The 19115-nt window shown below is 45.1% G+C and overlaps 1 protein-coding gene across 3 annotated transcripts in view; it reads left to right on the forward strand.

The window, feature by feature from the left end:
- The window catches only part of CDC27 (cell division cycle 27), a 78588-nt gene that overhangs the window by 22052 nt on the left and 37421 nt on the right, over positions 1 to 19115 (forward strand). For 2 of the 3 annotated variants that reach the window (XM_053263251.1, XM_053263253.1), the window contains 7 exons: positions 2849 to 3003; positions 3104 to 3315; positions 7056 to 7170; positions 12104 to 12219; positions 12422 to 12521; positions 13120 to 13327; positions 14097 to 14269. In XM_053263251.1, coding sequence (XP_053119226.1) covers positions 2849 to 3003; positions 3104 to 3315; positions 7056 to 7170; positions 12104 to 12219; positions 12422 to 12521; positions 13120 to 13327; positions 14097 to 14269 — 1079 coding nt within the window. The remainder of the gene's footprint in view (positions 1 to 2848; positions 3004 to 3103; positions 3316 to 7055; positions 7171 to 12103; positions 12220 to 12421; positions 12522 to 13119; positions 13328 to 14096; positions 14270 to 19115) is intronic. The other variant, XM_053263252.1, reaches the window with a different exon arrangement.

Below are 19115 nucleotides of genomic sequence, written 5' to 3' on the forward strand. Positions count from 1 at the left end.
AAAAACCCACAACCCTCTAAAACAATGAAGGATAAGTTTGTCAATGCCTGTTAGCTATAATAGCTAAATTAAACTTGGTTGATTGGAGGTGGCATACTTTTAAGTACTGGGAATTGTCAACCATCAATAGGGGATGACCATCAATTAATGTCCACTGGATTTTCCTGGATGCATTAATTGAGACCTGGTTGATGACTGAAGAAGGTTTTATGTGTAAACTGAATGGGAACTTGGAGGCAAATGCTGGAATATTTCTCAAATAGTTAGTGCCATGATAGGATAAGAAAAGCCCTGCTGGATCAGGCCCAAGGCCCATCTAATCCAGCATCCTGTTTCACACAGTGGCCCACCAGATGCTGCTGGAAGTCTACAGGCAGGAGTTGAGGGCATGCCCTCTCTTCTACTGTTACTCCCCTGCAACTGATATTCAGAGACATCCTGCCTCTGAGGCTGGAGGAGGCCTGTAGCTGATGATAGACCTCTCTTCCATGAAGTTATCCAAACCCTTCTTAAAGCCATCCAGGTTGTTGGCTGTTACCACATCTTGTGGCAGAGAATTCCACAAATTGATTATGCATCGTTTGAAAAAGTACTTCTGTTTGTTGGTCCTAAATCTCCTGGCAATCAATTTCATGGGATGACCCCTGGTTCTAGTGTTATGTGAGAGGGAGAAAAATTTCTCTCTATCCACTTTCTCCACACCATGCATGATTTTATAGACCTCTATCATGTCTCTCTGCAGTGGTCTTTTTTCTAAACTAAAAAGGCCCAGGTGTTGTAGCCTTGCCTCCTAATGAAGGTGCTCTAGGCCCTTCTTGGTTGCCCTCTTCTACACCTTTTCCAGTTCTACAATGTCCTTCTTTAGATGTGGTGACCAGAATTGTACACAGTACTCCAAGTGTGCCCACACCATAGTTTTTTATAAGGGTGCTATAATATTAGCAGTTTTATTTTTAATTTCCATCCTTGAACTGTATTTGCCATTGTCACCCAGTTTGGAGAGATCCTTTTGGAGCTCCTCACACTCTGTTTTGGATTTCACTACCCTGAATGGTTTGGTGCATCTGCAAATTTGGCAACCTCACTGCTTACCCCAACTTCTAGATCATCTGTGAATAAATTAAAAAGCATCTCTGAGTACAAATCCCTGGGGCACTCCACTTCTAGATTCTATGTGTCATGAAGTCCTGTATCTAGCTATTTACTTGAAGGCATGGCATCTAGCTAATCCCTGTTGAAAACTGACTAGATGGACCTTTGTCTTGTGATTATTACAGAGACACAAGACACCAACTAATTGCCCCACTTTTGATTAATTTTTGGGGTCGTGGAGATGATTTTTATTTAAACTGTTTGCTCAATAATCTTAATTCGGATGTTATTCATATTGTGGCCAAATATTGTTATATAATATGCCAAATGTGTATAAATGTAGTCTGATTTTATATGATTATATTATTATTATTATTATTATTACTACTACTACTACTACTACTACTACTACTACTACTATTTTCTTATTTGTTTTATATTGTTGTATTGCTGGTCTACAATCAAAATAAAGTTTTACTTTCTTACGTACTTACCTTTGTCTAAGGCCTGCACAACATAAGGCCCGGGGGCCAAATTCAGCCTGCAGGGACTATTTTACTGGCCCCCAGGTATCCTGCATCCAGGTATCCTGCAGCAAACACAGGAGCTGGAAACTGCCTCATATCACCATCCTGTGCATGCTTTCTCAGAAATATGTTCCATGGTGTGCCCAGTGAGGCTTACTCCCCTGTAAGCATGCCTAGCATTGCAGCCTGAAAGCAACAACAATTTAGGGAGAGGAGAGGACTCGGCATTTGTTTGGGGCTGGCATGTATTCTAGGGGCCCCACTGATTGAGCAGGGATGGGACCTATTCTCTGGCCACTATCCTTGGTCCATTGACAGGGAGAATAGATCCACAAGTAACTAATAATATTTTAAATGTTAATGGGCTAAAAATTTGACCTTGGCCCCTGCACACCAAGTTATGGATGGTTCTGGCCAACTAGGGCATTTGAGTTGTGTAGCCCTCCAAGAGAGTAGTGATTGGGTGGTATATGAGTATAATGAATAAATAAACCAGTGAGATATTTTGTATGTTGTCTGCAATGCACAGAAAAATATGCATTCCCTTTGGAAATGTAAAAATCAGACTAGTTTTCCACTACTGTTGTATATCTCTGGCATTGATTGGACTTCACAGATCACTTTGAAAGCTTTAAGGGCATGTTTGTGAAGTTGTATGGCCTAATTCTGGAACATAGGAAACTGCCATATACTGAGTCAGACTATTCGTCTATCTAGCTCAGTATTGTCTTCACAGACTGGCAGCGGCTTCTCCAAGGTTGCAGGCAGGGATCTCTCTCAGCCCTATCTTGGAGAAGCCAGGGAGTGAACTTGAAACCTTCTGCTCTTCCCAGAGCCTCTTCATCCCCTGAGGGGAATATCTTGCAGTGCTCACACATCAAGTCTCCCATTCACGTGCAACCAGGGCAGACCCTGCTTAGCTATGGGGACAAGTCCTGCTTGCTACCACAAGACCAGCTCTCCTCTCCTACTCCCATGTAAGTACCATTCTGGTACTTAATATGCTTTAAAAATATTTTAAACTAGTTTTAAGCACTTAGTTGTCTGAAACTCACTGCTACATGGTGTTATTAACAAGCAATAACACCACGTAGCAGTGAGTTCCAGACAATAATTCCATGCAGTTGGGTTGGATGGGAAGAAAACAAGATATTTCCTTCTGTTCCTTTGTGTCACATCAAAAACCAGTCATCTCTTCCGCTCAAATATTTTCCTCTTCAATCACACAGGTGAGAAGCCAGACCCTGACCAAACATTCAAGTTAACATCTATACAGAATTTCAGCAGCTGCTTGCCCAACACATGCACGACAGTAGTGTCTAATCACAGCATACCCCACAGACAGCCAGAGACAGTTCTCATGGAAACACCACAAGACACACTTGTAAGTTTGTCAACTTTATTTTACCAGTGCCACTTACTGAGTAAGCATTCATTAGAAAGGAATTGTATACTGCCTTTAAAAAACTGGTTTTCCATTTCAGGAATTAAACAGACTCAACCTGGAGTCCTCCAACTCTAAATATTCCTCCAACACAGATTCCTCCATGTCTTATATTGACTCAGCTGTAATTTCACCAGATGCTGTACCTCTCGGATCAGGAACTGCCTTCTTAACTAAACAGGCTCAAAACAAACCAAAAACTGGCCGGAGTCTTCTGGGAGGACCAACTGCTCTAAGTCCATTAACACCAAGGTAAGAAATTTGAAGTCTGATATCCCCCAAGACCACCTAGTGAACATTACTGTAGAAAAAAGTAAGAATCCCCTGGCACTGTAGACTTGTGGGATAGGTTTTCGTGGCTTAGAGCCCACTTCAGCATATGTATAAACGCAATACATGAATACTGGCTAAGAAACAAAAACAGACAACCAGCGAGACCAAAAGGTAATGAAATACAAAAGATCCACTGGATTTGTGACATCTCTATGCAGATCTCAAATGCGTACAAGAACAATGACCATTCAGAACAGCAGTGGTTCAATATCAGTCATCAGTCAGTTTATTTGTTTAGCTGTAGCCATAACAAAAATATTTGTTTCAGAAATTAGGTAGTTAAAACTACATAAGAAAATCACAGAACACTCAAATGCAAACATTAACTCAAAATAATTCAGAATTGTTATGTATCAGCCTGCCACATATTTTGGTGGCAGTAACTAAAAAGCTGGCTACTTTTCTTGTTACATGGGGCCTAGTGTCTGCTAATAAGACATTTGCATAGAACTAGGATAAACCATAAGCAATGCCCAAGTAAATACATCATGTAAATCATTATAGAAATTAAAAATAATACATGGATCAAGTCTTCCACTTCCCCAGACCCACATGGACAGAAACGTTCTGCAAGAGGAATTTCAGTCATACAGCCTGGCAACACAGCAGATTGGAAAGCCTTTTCAGCTGCTAGATTTAATGTCTTACAAAGTCTCATGTCTGTCAGGTTTGATAGATAAGGTGCTGGGAATGAGAGGGAAGAGATATTGGAATAACTATAAAGAGGAAAACAACATTTTCTGGCAGAGGTCAATATACATTGACTGTGTCTAAAAGCCTTTTCCTTAGACATATTCTGGCCTTATGGTATCCCAAAGAAAACACCAAATCCTGGGAAAGGCCAATAGTGTTGAGCTTTAATTGCCAGCTTCTTACCAAAGAGGACACACACACATCAGTAAATAATAGGCTTGAGCCCGAAATGTTTCGGAGGCCATTATAAAGGCCTCTGAAATGTTTCAGTTCGGGGGGGGGGTGACGTTTTGGTGCCAGCGGGGTGATTCTTTAAGGGCGGGGGAGGGTGCACTCACCCCTCCCGCCGCATTTCCCCCGCTGGTACTCCATTTTTTTCAAGCCCCTCGGGGTGGCAGCATTGCTCCCTGCAGCCCCGTTGCCCTCATTGGCCGGAAGTAGCGGTTGCGCATGCACCCATTGCAACGGGCACACGCGCGATCACTACTTACGGCCGATGAGGGCAATGGGGTGGCAGGGAGGAATGCTGCTGCCCCAAGGGGCTTGAAAATAACAGAGCGCCAGTGGGGGAAATGCGGGGGTAGGGGTGAGAGCACCTTCCCCCGCTGTCACCGAAGCACTTCCGGGCTCATCTCTAGTAAATAATACAGGTATTAATCCTTGAGGTGTTTAAGCTTTATAGATGCAGCTAGTAACCTGAGGAGACCTGGTCTTGTGGTAGCCAGCATTACTTGTTCCCTTAGTTAAGCAGAGTCCACCTTGGTTGCATATGAAAGGGAGACTAGAAGTGTGATTACTGGAAGATATTTCCCTTGGGATGAAGCCACTCTGGGAAGTGCAGAAGGTTCCAAGTTCCCTCCCTGGCTTCTCCAAGATAGGGCTGAGAGAGATTCCTGCCTGTAACCTTGGAGAAGCCACTGCCAGTCTGTGAAGACAATACTGAGCTAGATAGACCGATAATCTGACTCAGTATATGGCAGCTTCCTATGTCCCTCTGTCCTAACTTAAAGCAGCCAGCCATGTTTGAGTCTCAGCACTTGGTAAACCAGCTTCCAGGCACAGAACAATGTTAACCACACATTCAGGTGCCCAAAAAAGATTTCTAAGAAACGGATTCTGAACTTTTTCTAAGTGATCGATTTGATTACACCAAATAGGAACACCAAATAATAACTGAAATAAGGATTTTGCTCTAAAACTTTTGATAGCTGGGGGAATAAAACAGCAGCACCAATATTACTGGCCTTGGCGAAAACAAAATTGAGATTAGACATCCAAGAACCTGTAGGACTAAAAACAATGCCTAAGTATTTGGGGAAAAATGGCTCATTGAATCTCGTTCTCCTCAGGCTGCTGACAGGCTCAGGCCCATCCCTTTCCCTTTCTTTTTCTCTCTTTCCTCCTTCTTTCCTGAGTTTACAGATCTTGCTCCTCTTGTTTCCTCATCTAATTCTCACAGTGGCAGCCTCCTTTTCCTGAAGGGACTCTTTCCTCCCTCACAACCCTTTCTTTGCAGACGCCTGCCCTCTATCTATCTATTAAAACAAACAAACAAATAAATAAATAAATACACATACACACACCAGTAATAGTTGCATTCCAACTGACCTTAATCATCCCGGGCTCCTCCTCCCTATCTGCATATGGAATCCCCACTGCCTAATCACCATGGTGCTTCTGCTCTCACAGGCTCCTCCTCCCTATCTGCATATAGAATCCCCACTGTCCAATCAAGTGGTGCTTCTTGCGAACTCTCCCAAGAGCTGCCACACACGGGATTAGCCACGGGTATGCCTTAATGAATTATATAGATCACTAGATTGGAAGCAGTAGACATTCTTGCCTAACCTCCTGAGCAGAGTCAATTGGAACTGTCAGTTAACCATCCATGCCACACAACCACAGTAGTTAGTGGTAACAATCTTTCTAGATTTGCTATGCTTATTAGTCTCCTGTAGTGGAAGAGGAATCCATGGTCCTTATCAAGTCCCAAGTGAATATGCGGCAGCCAGGTTGGTCTCTGGGTCATCTCGGAGAGACCACATTACTCCTCTGTTGATGGAACTACACTGGCTGCCAATAGGTTTGCGGGCAAAATACAAAGTGCTAGTTATAACTTATAAAGCCCTAAATGGCTTAGGCCCTGGGTATTTGAGAGAGCGTCTTCTTCGTTATGAGCCCCATCGCCCATTGAGGTCACTTGAGGAGGTCCGTCTCCAGTTGCCGCCAACTCGTTTGGTGGCTACACAGAGACAGGCCTTCTCGGCTGCTGCCCCGAGATTGTGGAATGCGCTCCCTGCTGGGATACGAGTCTCCCCATCTCTGGCAATTTTTTAAAAACACCTAAAAACACATCTCTTCAACCAGGCTTTCTCAGCTTTTTAAAACTTGTTTTTAAATTGTTCTGATTATTTAATTGCTGTTTTACGATGTTTTTAATTGTTAATCATCGTTTTATGCTTTATAATTTTGCTTTAATTATTAACTAATTTTAATGGTGTTTTAATGTAAACCACCCTGAACCTTTTGGAAGGGCAATATAAAAGTTTTAATAATAATAATAGATTCAAGCTGATAAACTCCAGTTCAGCAGGTTCTCCCTGGAGTCTCCCTTTGTAGACTCCTTGGCTGAAGAATGGTTATTTTCAGGTCACCTGCAGTTTGTTGAATGTTGCTGTTTTTAATCTCAGATTTTTGTCCACTCATTATTTTGCATAGACTGACCCATTTTTGTCGTCCTCCTATCTACACAGGACAAACAGTTCTGTCTTTATGTGTATATTAAACTGTTTTAATTGAATTAATGTTTAATTGTTGTGTTTTTAGATTGTAAACCATCGAGGGACTTACGTATGGGGTTGTATAAAAATGTGTTAAATAAATTTCTCTCTCTTCCTTACTTCTTTTTGTTCACTTCCTTTAAAGAGACATGTCTGTTTTTGACACACTCTCATATATTTTCTCAGCTTTGGAATCTTGCCATTAGAAACCCCTAGCCCTGGAGATGGATCCTACTTACAAAACTGCACAAATTCTTCTTCCGTAATTGATGTGCCACCTCCAGGAGCCCCTTCCAAGAAGGTATCTTTTATTCAAGGGCATGCATGTAAGATTGAAAGTAGGGAAATGCAAAATTCTGGATAAGAGTTTAAAAACATTGTGTGAGGAACACTTCAACTTTGTCAGAGCAACCTGATGAATGTTTGTCTTCGGAGCATTTGTTCTCTAACCTTTTTTCAGTCATGCTGTCTACCCAAAGAGAGGAGTAGAAAGCCCCAGGTTTTTATTGCTTAATACTCTCAAATAGCAGAACTCTTGCAGACAATTGTGTTAAAGACTGTCAACTTGCACATATTTCTTTAATTACATTATTCTAGGGACCTAAGCTAGAATTTTCATTTTTATAGAGTTTTTGCAATATTTCCTCTGCATCCTGATCGGTTAAAGAGAAGACAAAGCCTGTCCTATCTCCAGAAAGCCCACCCTGCCACCAGTCAGAGAGTTTGTTGGGAACAATGTTGGTCATGGGGAAGCTCTCTGTATTTGTTCTGAATTTCATTGGAAAAAGCAAAAAAACTTAAACTTTTTAAATAGAATTATGTTAGAAAGCTTGGAAAAAGCAAATGCATTATGAGGCAAGCCAGGGCAGAGGGACTCAGCCATCACTAGTACCAATGGTGTGGTAGGCAGTGTATAAAACTTGGGAGCTACAGCATTCCTTCCCAGAGGACTCAGGCATGGTCTACATATGCTGCTGCTGCTGCTACTACTACTACTATTTACATACCAGTTTTCAATAAAAGTTCTCAAAATGATTTACACAGAAAAATAAATAAATGAGATGTTTTCCTGTCTCACAATCTAAAAAGAAATTGAAACGATCTGAAAAGAAACCTAAGGTAGACACCAGCAACCACCACTGGAGGAATGCTGTGCTGGGGTTGAATAGGAACATTTGCTCTCCCCCTGCTAAATATAACTGCCCCTTTTAAAAGCTTCCTCTCTGCTCGGTTCACAGAACTGAGGTAGTAGAATCTTGAGGTGGCAAAGTAGATTCTACCACTTCAGATTACTAGTAGTAGTGGGGCTCTGCCTTTGATGCTCTACTATGTTAAAAGGTTTCCTGCAAGTGTAAAAAGAAATAAAAGGGTCTCTCTCCCTCTCTCCCTCCCTCTCTCTCTCTCTCTCTCTCTCTCTCTCTCTCTCTGTGAAAGCAGTTGGAGAGAGAGATTCTGTCCCAGCCCAACCCCTCTGGTACTACTTTTCTGATTCCTGGGAACAATTTTTTGTTTTACTCTAGGAGAGCGTTCAAAGAGGAAATCCCCTGCCCATTGACTAAAACTATACCATCCATTCCACCTCATTTTGCAACATTTAAATGTAGAGCAGCCTTGGTGTAAGCCAGATAGCCAGGAGGATAGAAATTGATATTGGAGTAGTGGAGATGAGATAGTGGAGGGTTAACAAGCAGCAGAAAATATGCAAGAAGTCATTCTGCTTTTTAACCCAAGAAGGACTTTGCTAAAGAAGTTTGGAGGAGGAGACAGATGGCTTATTAATAACTAGCTTAACCCACACATAGCATCTGCTCGCTAGTACTTGATTGCTCCCCTCACGCCCCACCATAGCCCCCTCACCTCAGAGTTCTCTCCACCCTCACCTGAGCTGTGCTCCTCCTCCTCCATCCCATTGCTTCCGTCCCCATCACCCCTCTTGATTGCGCCTCCATCCTTTTGCTTTACCTCCTCACTCCTCTTGGTCGCTGCTGCAGCATTGCCGGTGCCGACTGACCAAGCTGTAGCCCCCAAACCACAGAGACCTCACCTGAGCCCCGCTCCTGTTCCTCCCTGCAGGAGTAGCAGCAGTGCTTGAGTACCAGCCCTTCCTCACTGCTGCTGCCGCTGCCATGGCTGCTCGTTTCCTTCAGGATGCTGACAGGCTCGGGCTTGTCCCTTGCCTTCCTGCCTTCCTCTGCCAATGGCCTCTGTAACTCCGAGCAGGGCCCTTCCTTGCTGCTGCTGCTGCCGCTGCTGCCATGGCCACTCATTCCCCTCAGGCCACTGACAGGCCCAGGCCCATACCTCACCCGTCCTTCTTTCTCTCTTCCCATCCCTTCTTTTTCTCTCTCCTCCACTCTCTCTTCCCCTCTTTCTTTCTTTCTTCTCTTCCTTCCTGAGTTAACAGATCTTGTTCCTCTTGTTTCCTCATCTAATTCCACAGTGGCAGCTTCCTTCTCCTGAAGGGGCTCTTTCCTCCCTCACAACCCCTTTCTTTGCAGACCTGTGCCATCTATCTGTCTGTCTATCAATATATGCTTCTCTCCTCTACAATCTCCCCACCAATAACAGCTGCATTCCAACTGACCTTAACCATCTTCCCTATCTGCATATGGAATTCCCACTGCCCAAACACCACGGTGCTTCTGCTCTGTTACCTCCTATTGGTAAAGCACTGTGTGGGTGAAGCTTTCCATGCACCATTTGTCACAGACCACCTAAGCCCCCCCCTCTACACACACACACACACACACACACACACACACACACACACACACACACACACACTTAACCCACACAGAGAATCTGCGTGCTAGTACTTGATTTCTCCCCTCACCCCCTGCCACAGTCCCCCTCACCTCAGAGATCTGTCCACCCTCACCTTAGTCTCTCTCCACTCTCACCTGAGCCTCACTCTTGCTCCTCCTCCTCCATCCGGTTGCTTCCATTCCCCTCAGCCCTCTTGAGGTCACAGCTGCAACATTGCTGGCACCTATTGGCCAAGCTGCAGCCTCCTATCCCCAGAGATCTCCCCACCCTCACCCTGCTCCTGCTCCTCCCCACAGGAGCAGCAGGAGCAGTTGACCGGGCCCTTCCTTGCTGCCGCCACCACCATGACTGCTCGTTCCCCTCAGGCCACTGACAGGCTCAGGCTCGTCCCTTGCCTGCCTGCCTCCCTCTGCCAATGGCCCAAACAGCAGCAGTGGTTGACTCGGTAGCCCCAAACAGCAGCAGTGGTTGACTGGGCCCTTCCTTGATGCTGCCACCATGGCCGCTCATTCCCCTTAGGCCACTGACAGGCTCAGGCCCATCCCTCAACCTCCCTTCTTTCTCTATTCCTCTCCCTTTCTCTCTCCTCCCTCCTTTCCCCCCTCTGTTTTCTTTCTTTCTTTCTTTCTTTCCTTTCTCTGTCCCTTCCTGAGTTAACAGATCTTGTTCATCTTGTTTCCTCATCTAATCCACACAACAGCAGCCTCTTTCTCCTGAAGGGACTCTTTCCTCCCTCATGACCCCTCTCTTCACAGACCCCTGCCTACTATCCTTTTATAAATATAGATTCCTCTCCTCTACAATCAAGAACATCTTTCGACCAGTAACAGTTGCATTCCAACTGACCTTAACCATCACAGGCTCCTCCTCCCTATATGCATATGGAATCCCCACTGTCCAGTCAGGTGCTTTTGCTCACGAACTCACACGGGATTAGCCATGGGTATGCCTTAGAAAATTAAATACATAGAAAATTAAATACATAGATATATAGATACTAGCTGACCTTGCACAGAGCATCTGCACCCCTAGTTCTCCCTGCCTGCCCCCCTCCCCCGCCACAGCTTGTTCTACCTCCGTGGCTGGCCAACCTTGCCACTGCTTCCCCTCTGTGGCTGGCTGCTGCTTCCCCTCCTCCGCCCCCTGACTAGTGCTCCTGCCTTTTGGCTGGCAGGCAGCCGGAGAGGAAGGCTGCGTCACTTTCACCATCCTCTCCCCCCCCCCACTGGCGGTCCTGCCTTTTGGCCCACCCACTGTCATCCCCCCTCGCCATTGCCACCTTCGCCTGCCTTCCCATCACCCTTCCATCCCTGCCGCCACCGCCTTTCCCTCACCATAAGCCAGCTAGCCAGCCCACCATTTTCTCCCCTCCCGCCCGTACCCATGGCTATCCGGCAGCTCTCCGAACTCTCGCGAGAGCTGCCACACATGGAATTAGCCATGGGTATGTCTTAGAGAATTAAATATATAGATAGATATTTATATGCTGCTTTTCAATAAAAATGTTTACAGGGGGGGAAAGCATGAGAAAATGGTTCCCTCTTGCTAAGGAGCTCGCAACAAGAGAGGCACCAGCAATAGCCACTGAAGGGACACTATTTCTGGATGGATACTAGCTGTCCCCCTGCTAAATATAGATGTCTCTTTGTCCAGTTAGCAAGGGTTTAAACCTCAAGTTCCTCTATATATTTGTAGAATGTTGTCTCCGGCCTCAAAGCTGCAGTTTTGTCTATTGAATGATAGAAATGCTGTGAAAGATAGTATCTTTTTGTCTGGTCATTGCCCAGTGCTTCTGGAGCATAAAATATGTACCTTTTTACAGAGCAATATTTACTCAGAAGTAAGTCATATTCAGTTAAATTGAACTTACTCCCTAAAAAGTGTGTTTAGGATTTCGACCTTAATTATATAGCTTGGTGCAGATGCACTTTGTGAAGTTAATGGATAGTTGAAGCAAGTATCAGACAATTCATTTACTATCATCCCTGAATGGAGATAACAATTACATGTCTCTTGGGATGATTAGCAAGCCACCTTTTTGCCATAAAGCACATTAATTTGAAATAACCTTATTTTACCAGTTTCAGTGGCATGTTAGAATGTGACATATAGCATTTTTTTAATTCCTAAACCAATAAGCAAATGGTGTATAGGATTGCTCTTTTTGGTACTGATCTAGTAAATGCAATGCACAAATGAATTTTCTTGTGGTCATCTGCTGTACTGGGTTCCCTATGTGGTAGAGATGAAGGAAAAACCACATCCGGCAATGGTTATAGTGTTTGCAAAAGATTATAAATTGCCCTATGGGGATCCCTATGCAGCAGCATGCATGCTATCTTCATCTGACCATCACTTCATCTGACCTTTGGCTTACATAATGTATGGATCACATAATTATAAATGTTGGGAAATTGCCTCCTCTCCCCTTTAGCATTCCTGTAGCAATGTTGTCTATTTTTATATAGACTGTTACCAGAATAAGCCAAGCTGGAACAAAGTCCGTCTTCTCGCAAAGTGGCAATAGCCGAGAAGTAACGCCAATCCTTGTTGCACAAACACAAAGTTCAGGCCCCCAGACAAGGTAGGAAATAACTCTTTAGGCCTGGGCCATGATTTTTCTGTCCTGTCTCCGGGTTTATTTTTGTTGCTTCATAGGCTTCTCCTATGATTGTCGTCGTCCTTGCACTACTAAGTAGGAGTGGGGTGGGATCCCTTCTCCCTGATTTTCAAAGGAGCAATTTATAGTTGAGTTAAGAAATGTTGTGATCTCTATTTCTGTCCAGTACAACACCTCAGGTATTGAGCCCAACCATTGCTGCTCCACCTAATGTGCTGCCTCGAAGAAGTTCTCGCTTGTTCTCCAGTGATAGCTCTACAACTAAGGTAAATGGAAATTCTCCTGCTACCCTTGGTGATCTTTTTTTTTTTAAACATGTACTTATGTTTCCTTTGCTTGCTAACGGATTGGTGTGCAAAGTTCATCTTAAAGGGTCCTATTGCAGCTTTTCCCCGTGGTGATGTGAGCAGGGGTGTGGTAATAGAGGCTGGATGATACCAGCTATTGTGGGCATCATGCATCATGACCTATTCCCACATTCACCTAGTTAAGTGCTGATATATAGTTTCTATATCAGCACTGATTATAGAAACTGTGGCTTGTGTGTTTGGTGTCAAACAAAAAATATGCTACATGAAATCATGGACCAGTCCTATCTGTGTTCCTGAGGTAGATTTGGGGTAGAGCAGGGCATGATGCTGAGGAACTGAAAGACCCTGTTTTATAGTAAGGGGTTTAACGAGATGATCTTTTGTCCCTTCCAGTTTTGTGATTCTAATTCTAGAAAAAATATGTCCTTCTAAAATGAGCTGCAAAATGAACTGCAGAGGGTTCTTCTACATTTATATCCCTGAATATTATGGTTTGTTGTCCCTTTTGACTGTAGAGTGATAATTACTCAAAATGTATGTTCTTATCTCATAGGAAAATAGTAAAAAGCTAAAAATGAAGTTTCCACCCAAAATTGCAAACCGAAAGACAAAGTGTAAAACCAATAAGGGAGGGATTACACAGCCAAACATAAATGACAGTCTAGAAATCACCAAACTTGACTCGTCCATCATTTCAGAAGGAAAGATTGCTTCCGTAACGCCACAGATCCAGGCATTCACGTTGCAGAAAGCAGCAGCAGGTGTGTGAACTGTTCCTAATAATTTAGTTGAAGTAGTTAGCTTGTACCATCCTAAAGAATGCAGAAGGATAAGACCAAAAATAAGAAAGTTGTAGAAAATTGTTGTTGGAATCAGTCTAAAATGGAGAATACATTTAAATCTTCTTTCCTGATTAGAATGATGCCTAAGTTCTTAATACTCACCCATTCCACAGTAGTTGGGGGGGAAATGATTAAGTATGCCTCTCCTTGTGCTCTTATTGCCACTATAGCAGACACTTTGAGTAGTCCATAAGGCATGTTGTTGTAGTTATTACATTTATATCCCGCTCTTCCTCCAAGGAGCCCAGAGTGGTGTGCTACATACTTAAGTTTCTCTTTCACAACAACCCTGTGAAGTAGGCTAGGCTGAGAGAGAAGTGACTGGCCCAGAGTCACCCAACTAGTATTATGGTTGAATGGGGATTTGAACTCGGGTCTCCCTGGTCCTAGTCCAGCACTCTAACCACTACACCGCGCTGGCTCTCAATGGCTTGCAATGTGACGTTTTGACACAAAATAGAGGATTTGAATCCAGGTCTCTCGAATCTTAGCCCAGCATTTTTTTTTCAACTAAACAACACAGGTGCATTGCACTACTTTTTATGAAAAAATAAAATTTTGAGTTTAATTTGGCTTATTGAGTTTATGTGCTATTTTTGTAGCTTTGGGGCATTAGTGCGTTGGAACCAGTACAATCTTCTTAACCTCCTTTTGTTCTTTTTTTGTATTTATTGCATTTTTCTCCCAGAAGGTTTGATGAGCCTTCTTCGTGACATGGGGAAAGGTTATTTAGCATTGTGTTCTTACAACTGTAAAGAAGCAATTAATATACTGAGTCATTTGCCTTCTCACCACTACAACACTGGCTGGGTGCTGTGCCATATTGGAAGAGCTTACTTCGAGCTTGCAGAGTATATGCAGGTAAGCACGGTACTGCAGATTGTCCTCAAAATACATATTTAAGATAGCTTAACACATTTGATTACTCTCTGCAACTTTTTAACTACCCTTTTATGCAACCCTGCTTTCTGTACTACTGGAGGATGACATGTCACACGAGTTATCCTTCCCATGTACTCCAGAGGCAGGACTTAAATTAATTAACTTGAGGCTTTATAAGCCCCGGGAAGGGTAACCCCTCCCAGTTCTTCCAGTCCTGTGATCTTGCTCCAGAGCTAGCCTGTTGTTTCCCAGCCAAGCCTGCTTTGGATTATGTTTACATTTACCTTTTGTCCTTTCCTCCAGGCTTTCTAATCAGAGCATTCCTTCTCTCTTTTCTCTTAATAATAATAATAATAATAATAAATCCCCTCTCCTATTTGTTCTCCTTCCTTCCCGCCTTTCTCCCTCTCTATGGAGCAAGCCTCTAGATTTAGGTACATTCTGGTGCCTAAAGGAAAGAAGAAGAACCTGCTTTTTCCTTCAGCGGCAAAGAGCACAGTCACTCAATCCCAGGGTCCAACAAGAAGGCATTGACTTCTCACCTCCACCTCAGGCAGTTCTCAAGGGGGTGGCTACACTCAAAACACCACCAGTGGTACACAGGTTCCCTTCATGGGGCTTACACAAAGTTCTCAGGGTTCTACATGCACCACCTTTCAAACCCCTTCATTCCATACCACTACGGCTCCTCTCCTTCAAACTGGCCTTCCTGGTGGCCATCACCTCTAAGTGCATTTGAGAACTCAGAGCACTGTCGGTGAACCAGAACTTCTGCATCTTCTCATCATACTCTGTATGCCTGATTCCCGATCCATCCTTTTCCACCAAGGTCCCGTCACTCCTCCATCGTTCCCAGGATGTCATTCTTCCATCCTTCTTTCCACAACTCGTCCACGCCTTGGAAACTGCATCTGCCCCCGCTAACTTGGCGAAGAGGCACTTTTTAACGTGATGATTCTTTTTATTTAGCAGGGGGAGAGTAACATAGTACTCAGCACAGTACCTCCAGTGACTGTTGCTGGTGTATATCTTAGGTTTCTTTTTAGATTGTGAGCCCTTTGGGGACAGGGATCCGTCTTATTTATTTATTGATCTGGATCGTGATCCGTTGAGCCCATAAGTGAATGGGTTCTGCGCCTGCGCAGGCACCTCTCGGGCCGACTAGGTAGCTCCTCGCGACGCCCAACCGCCTTCCTGCACGTGCTCCTGCATTCCATCTATATAGTGCGGTTGGGCGTCTTCCGTTAGTTTCTGTTTGACCGCCACAGCGTTCAGACCTCGTGTGGGCTTCTCGGTAGACAGAAATAACAAACTTTACTTATACGGCTTGAAAATTGGTTTTGAATATTGGACAGGATAAACGGAATTGGATATTTGGCTTGTCGGACTAAGTTAGAAGACAGATTGGACTGATTTATCTGGCTTTACCTGGACTGCTAAACGGAATTGGAAACTTGTTTAACGGACTAATTTAGACGACAGATCGGATTGATTCTTTGGCTTTACTTGGATTGTTGTTGAATTTTGCAAATTGCTTCACGGACGGTGTTGACGAACTACAGTTCGGATTGCTTACAGACGAACTGCTTACGAAAAATGGAGAATAAAACAACGTTTAAGCGTTGTGGGAGGTGTCGGGCAAAGTTGCCATCCACCGACCATCATGATGCCTGCTTGTTGTGTCTCGGTGAGGAGCACAACACGGCAGCTTGTAAAATTTGCTGTGCATTCTCGAAACAAACGAGAACAAATCGGGCGTTGCGCCTTAGAGCCGCGCTTTATGAAGACGCACTCCGCCCGCCGACCCCGCGCCCTGTGGATCCGTCGACATCGACTATGGCATCGACATCGGCTGCGGTATCGGGTGCGGGGAGTCACGGAGCTGTCGCAGTACAGTCTAAAACCGTGTCTGATAAAGCTTTCAAGAGACCTTTGGAAGTCTCCTCGAAGGAGCACAAGCGGAAGGAAAAAAGGCATCGACGAGAGGAAAGCGTCGGGCATGAAGGTGAGAAGACTGGACGTAGGCTGAAAACCCCATCACCTTCCTCGGTGCAGGGATCGGAGGGCGAGTGGAATACAGAGCATCGAACTTCAAGCCCGGTCTCGACACCGAGAGCCTCGACGTCGACCTCGACATCGAGAAAGGAACGAAAAGACAAATCATCGGTACCATCACCCTCGACGCCGAAGCCCTCGACATCGAGGAGTGAGCACACCGGGGTCATTTCGACATCGAGCTCGACATCGACATCGAAGGCGAAGAGCAACCGTGACTCTTCGGTGCCGAGAGAGACTGTACACCGCGTCTCCCTCTCCCCTGCACACACTCCTCAACAGTCTCCCTCGACTCCACGGAACCAGGGAAGCCACCGCTCTGATAGAAGTGCGACTTCGGCACTCAGGAGCCTGATGGCATCGGATCCAAACACCCCTGCAGAATCCACATTCCAAGGGTTTGTGAGTGCAGGGTTGGATGAGGAGGAGGAGGAAGGGGAAGAGGAAGTGGAGTTGGAGCCGGCGCTCCCCCATCCAAGGACTCCATCGCTTTCCCCAAGAGTGGCAGCAGAACCTTTGATCCAGTCACCCTTGGCTGTGGTACCACCGTTGCCTGGGTATTTGGATGACAGCATACGCCATCCAACAACTCAACCCTCGCATACGTGTGGGTTCAGACACACACTCCCGCATGATTACGCGGAATATTTAAGGTGGAAGGCGCAACAACCCGACCCACAACCTCGGGTAGAGAGTCATCCACCTGCAGCCACTGCCCACAGGGAGAAACCAAGTGGGAAGCGGAAGAGAAAGAGCACTCCGCCACCACAGAGCCCATCGTCCAGAGAATCTTCTCCTGGGTCAGTGCATCAGGACTATGGTACTGAGGATACGGATTCTGATCGAGGCAGTGGACAGACAGAGCTTCCACCTGAAGTGCCACCTCGCCTTTCGAAATCCCCAACTGAAGAACTCAAAGCGTACCATGTAATGATTAGAGAGATGGCAGAGGCTTTGGGGTTAAATCTGCAGCTGCCAGATACTGAGTCTACCGACCCTGTTTACAACATGATTTTCCAGTCAAAGGCTTCGCATCCAGTATCTTTACCTATGATACCGACTATATCAAAGGCAGCAAAATCAGCGTGGGAGACAGTGCATTCAGTGAATCCAACTTCGAAGCGCATTGAAAATTTGTATCGGATATGTGATGGAGAGGACACTTACCTGCTGGAACACCCGGATCCTAACTCCATTGTGGTGGATTGTGCATCTTCATCCAAGGGCGGCCGTCGACACACGACTCCTGGGGATAAAGAGGGCAGGAAAATTGATGTGTTAGGCCGCAGGCTGTATGCTACTTCAAGTCTAGCTATCAGAATTGCAAATTACGCAGCGTGTATGGCGAGGTACACTCACCTCCTATGGGACAATTTACTCCATGATTCGACCTCCATGTCCGCGGAGGAGCTGCAAACTAGACTCCATGAGGTATACGAAAGGACGACCGCAGTAACAAAACAGCAGCTTAGTACTTTCAAACACTTAGCTGAAACTGAATCCAGAGCCATGGTGACAGCAGTCACCATGCGTCGCTATGCCTGGCTACGGGCAACATCTCTCCAGCCAGACATGAAAGACAGGGTTGAGAATCTGGCTTTTGATGGAAAGGGTCTTTTCCATGAGAGTACAGACGCTACCATGGAAACACTGAAAAAATCTAAATTTACAGCAAAAACTTTCATGGTATCCACTTCAACAACTGGCTCCAGAGCATACAATCCCAATAGACAAAGGCCATATCGTTACCCAGATAAGGGAGGCTTCAGGAGACAGAACAAGCCCTACCAGAGATCTAGAGGCTTCCGGAACAACAACAACAACGGCAGCAATAGAAACAAAAGCCAAAATAATCGTCATAACAACAAGGAGGCTGCAAAGCAGTCGTTTTGATTGCAATGTCAGCCCACTACACTTAGACACAATTGCCAGGACCACTACCATCGGCCCTGTAGTTGTCAGCTCAGACATCAGACTGGCAAGCCATGCTATGGCATGGCACAACATAACATCAGATCAGTGGGTTCTGAGGATTGTGGAGACGGGTTATGCAATAGAGTTCACAGCTCTACCCCCGTTCTCAGGGCTCCGTTTCACGAGATCAACACCAGTGTTGGAAGAAGAGATAAAGGTGTTATTGGAAAAGAGGGCAATTGTGACAGTGCAGTGGGCGAAGAGGTTGTCCGGATTCTACTCCCGCTATTTTCAGATACCCAAGCGGGATGGGGGGATACGGGCAATCATGGATTTGAGAGACCTCAACGATTTTGTCTGGGCCCGGAAGTTCAGAATGACGACGTTGCAGGAGATTCTACCCTTTCTGGAGCAGGAAGAGTGGGCGGCAACGTTAGACCTGAAAGACGCTTACTTCCATGTGGGCATCCAGGAAAATCACCGAAAGTATCTACGCTTTACGGTGGGGACTACGATTTACCAATATACTGTCCTCCCTTTCGGACTATCAACAGCTCCAAGAGTCTTTACCAAGGTGGTGGCAGTGATAGTTGCATTCCTTCGCACTCAGGGCCTAGTGGTCTACCCGTATTTGGACGACTGGCTCCTGGTGAGCAAGGACAGAAAACTGTTGGAGACTCAAATTCAAACGATGCTACATCTTCTCCAGGAATTGGGGGTAAATGTGAACTGGAAAAAGTCCAACTTGACCCCAAGAAAGAAACTCAGTTTCATAGGTGCCATCCTCGATTTAGAGCAACGAAGGGCATTCTTGCCGATGGAGAGATGCATTCAGATCATCGCGTTGGCGACTCGA

The sequence above is a fragment of the Hemicordylus capensis genome, chromosome 6 (genome assembly GCF_027244095.1).
Source record: "Hemicordylus capensis ecotype Gifberg chromosome 6, rHemCap1.1.pri, whole genome shotgun sequence".
Classification (NCBI taxonomy): Eukaryota; Metazoa; Chordata; class Lepidosauria; order Squamata; family Cordylidae; genus Hemicordylus; species Hemicordylus capensis.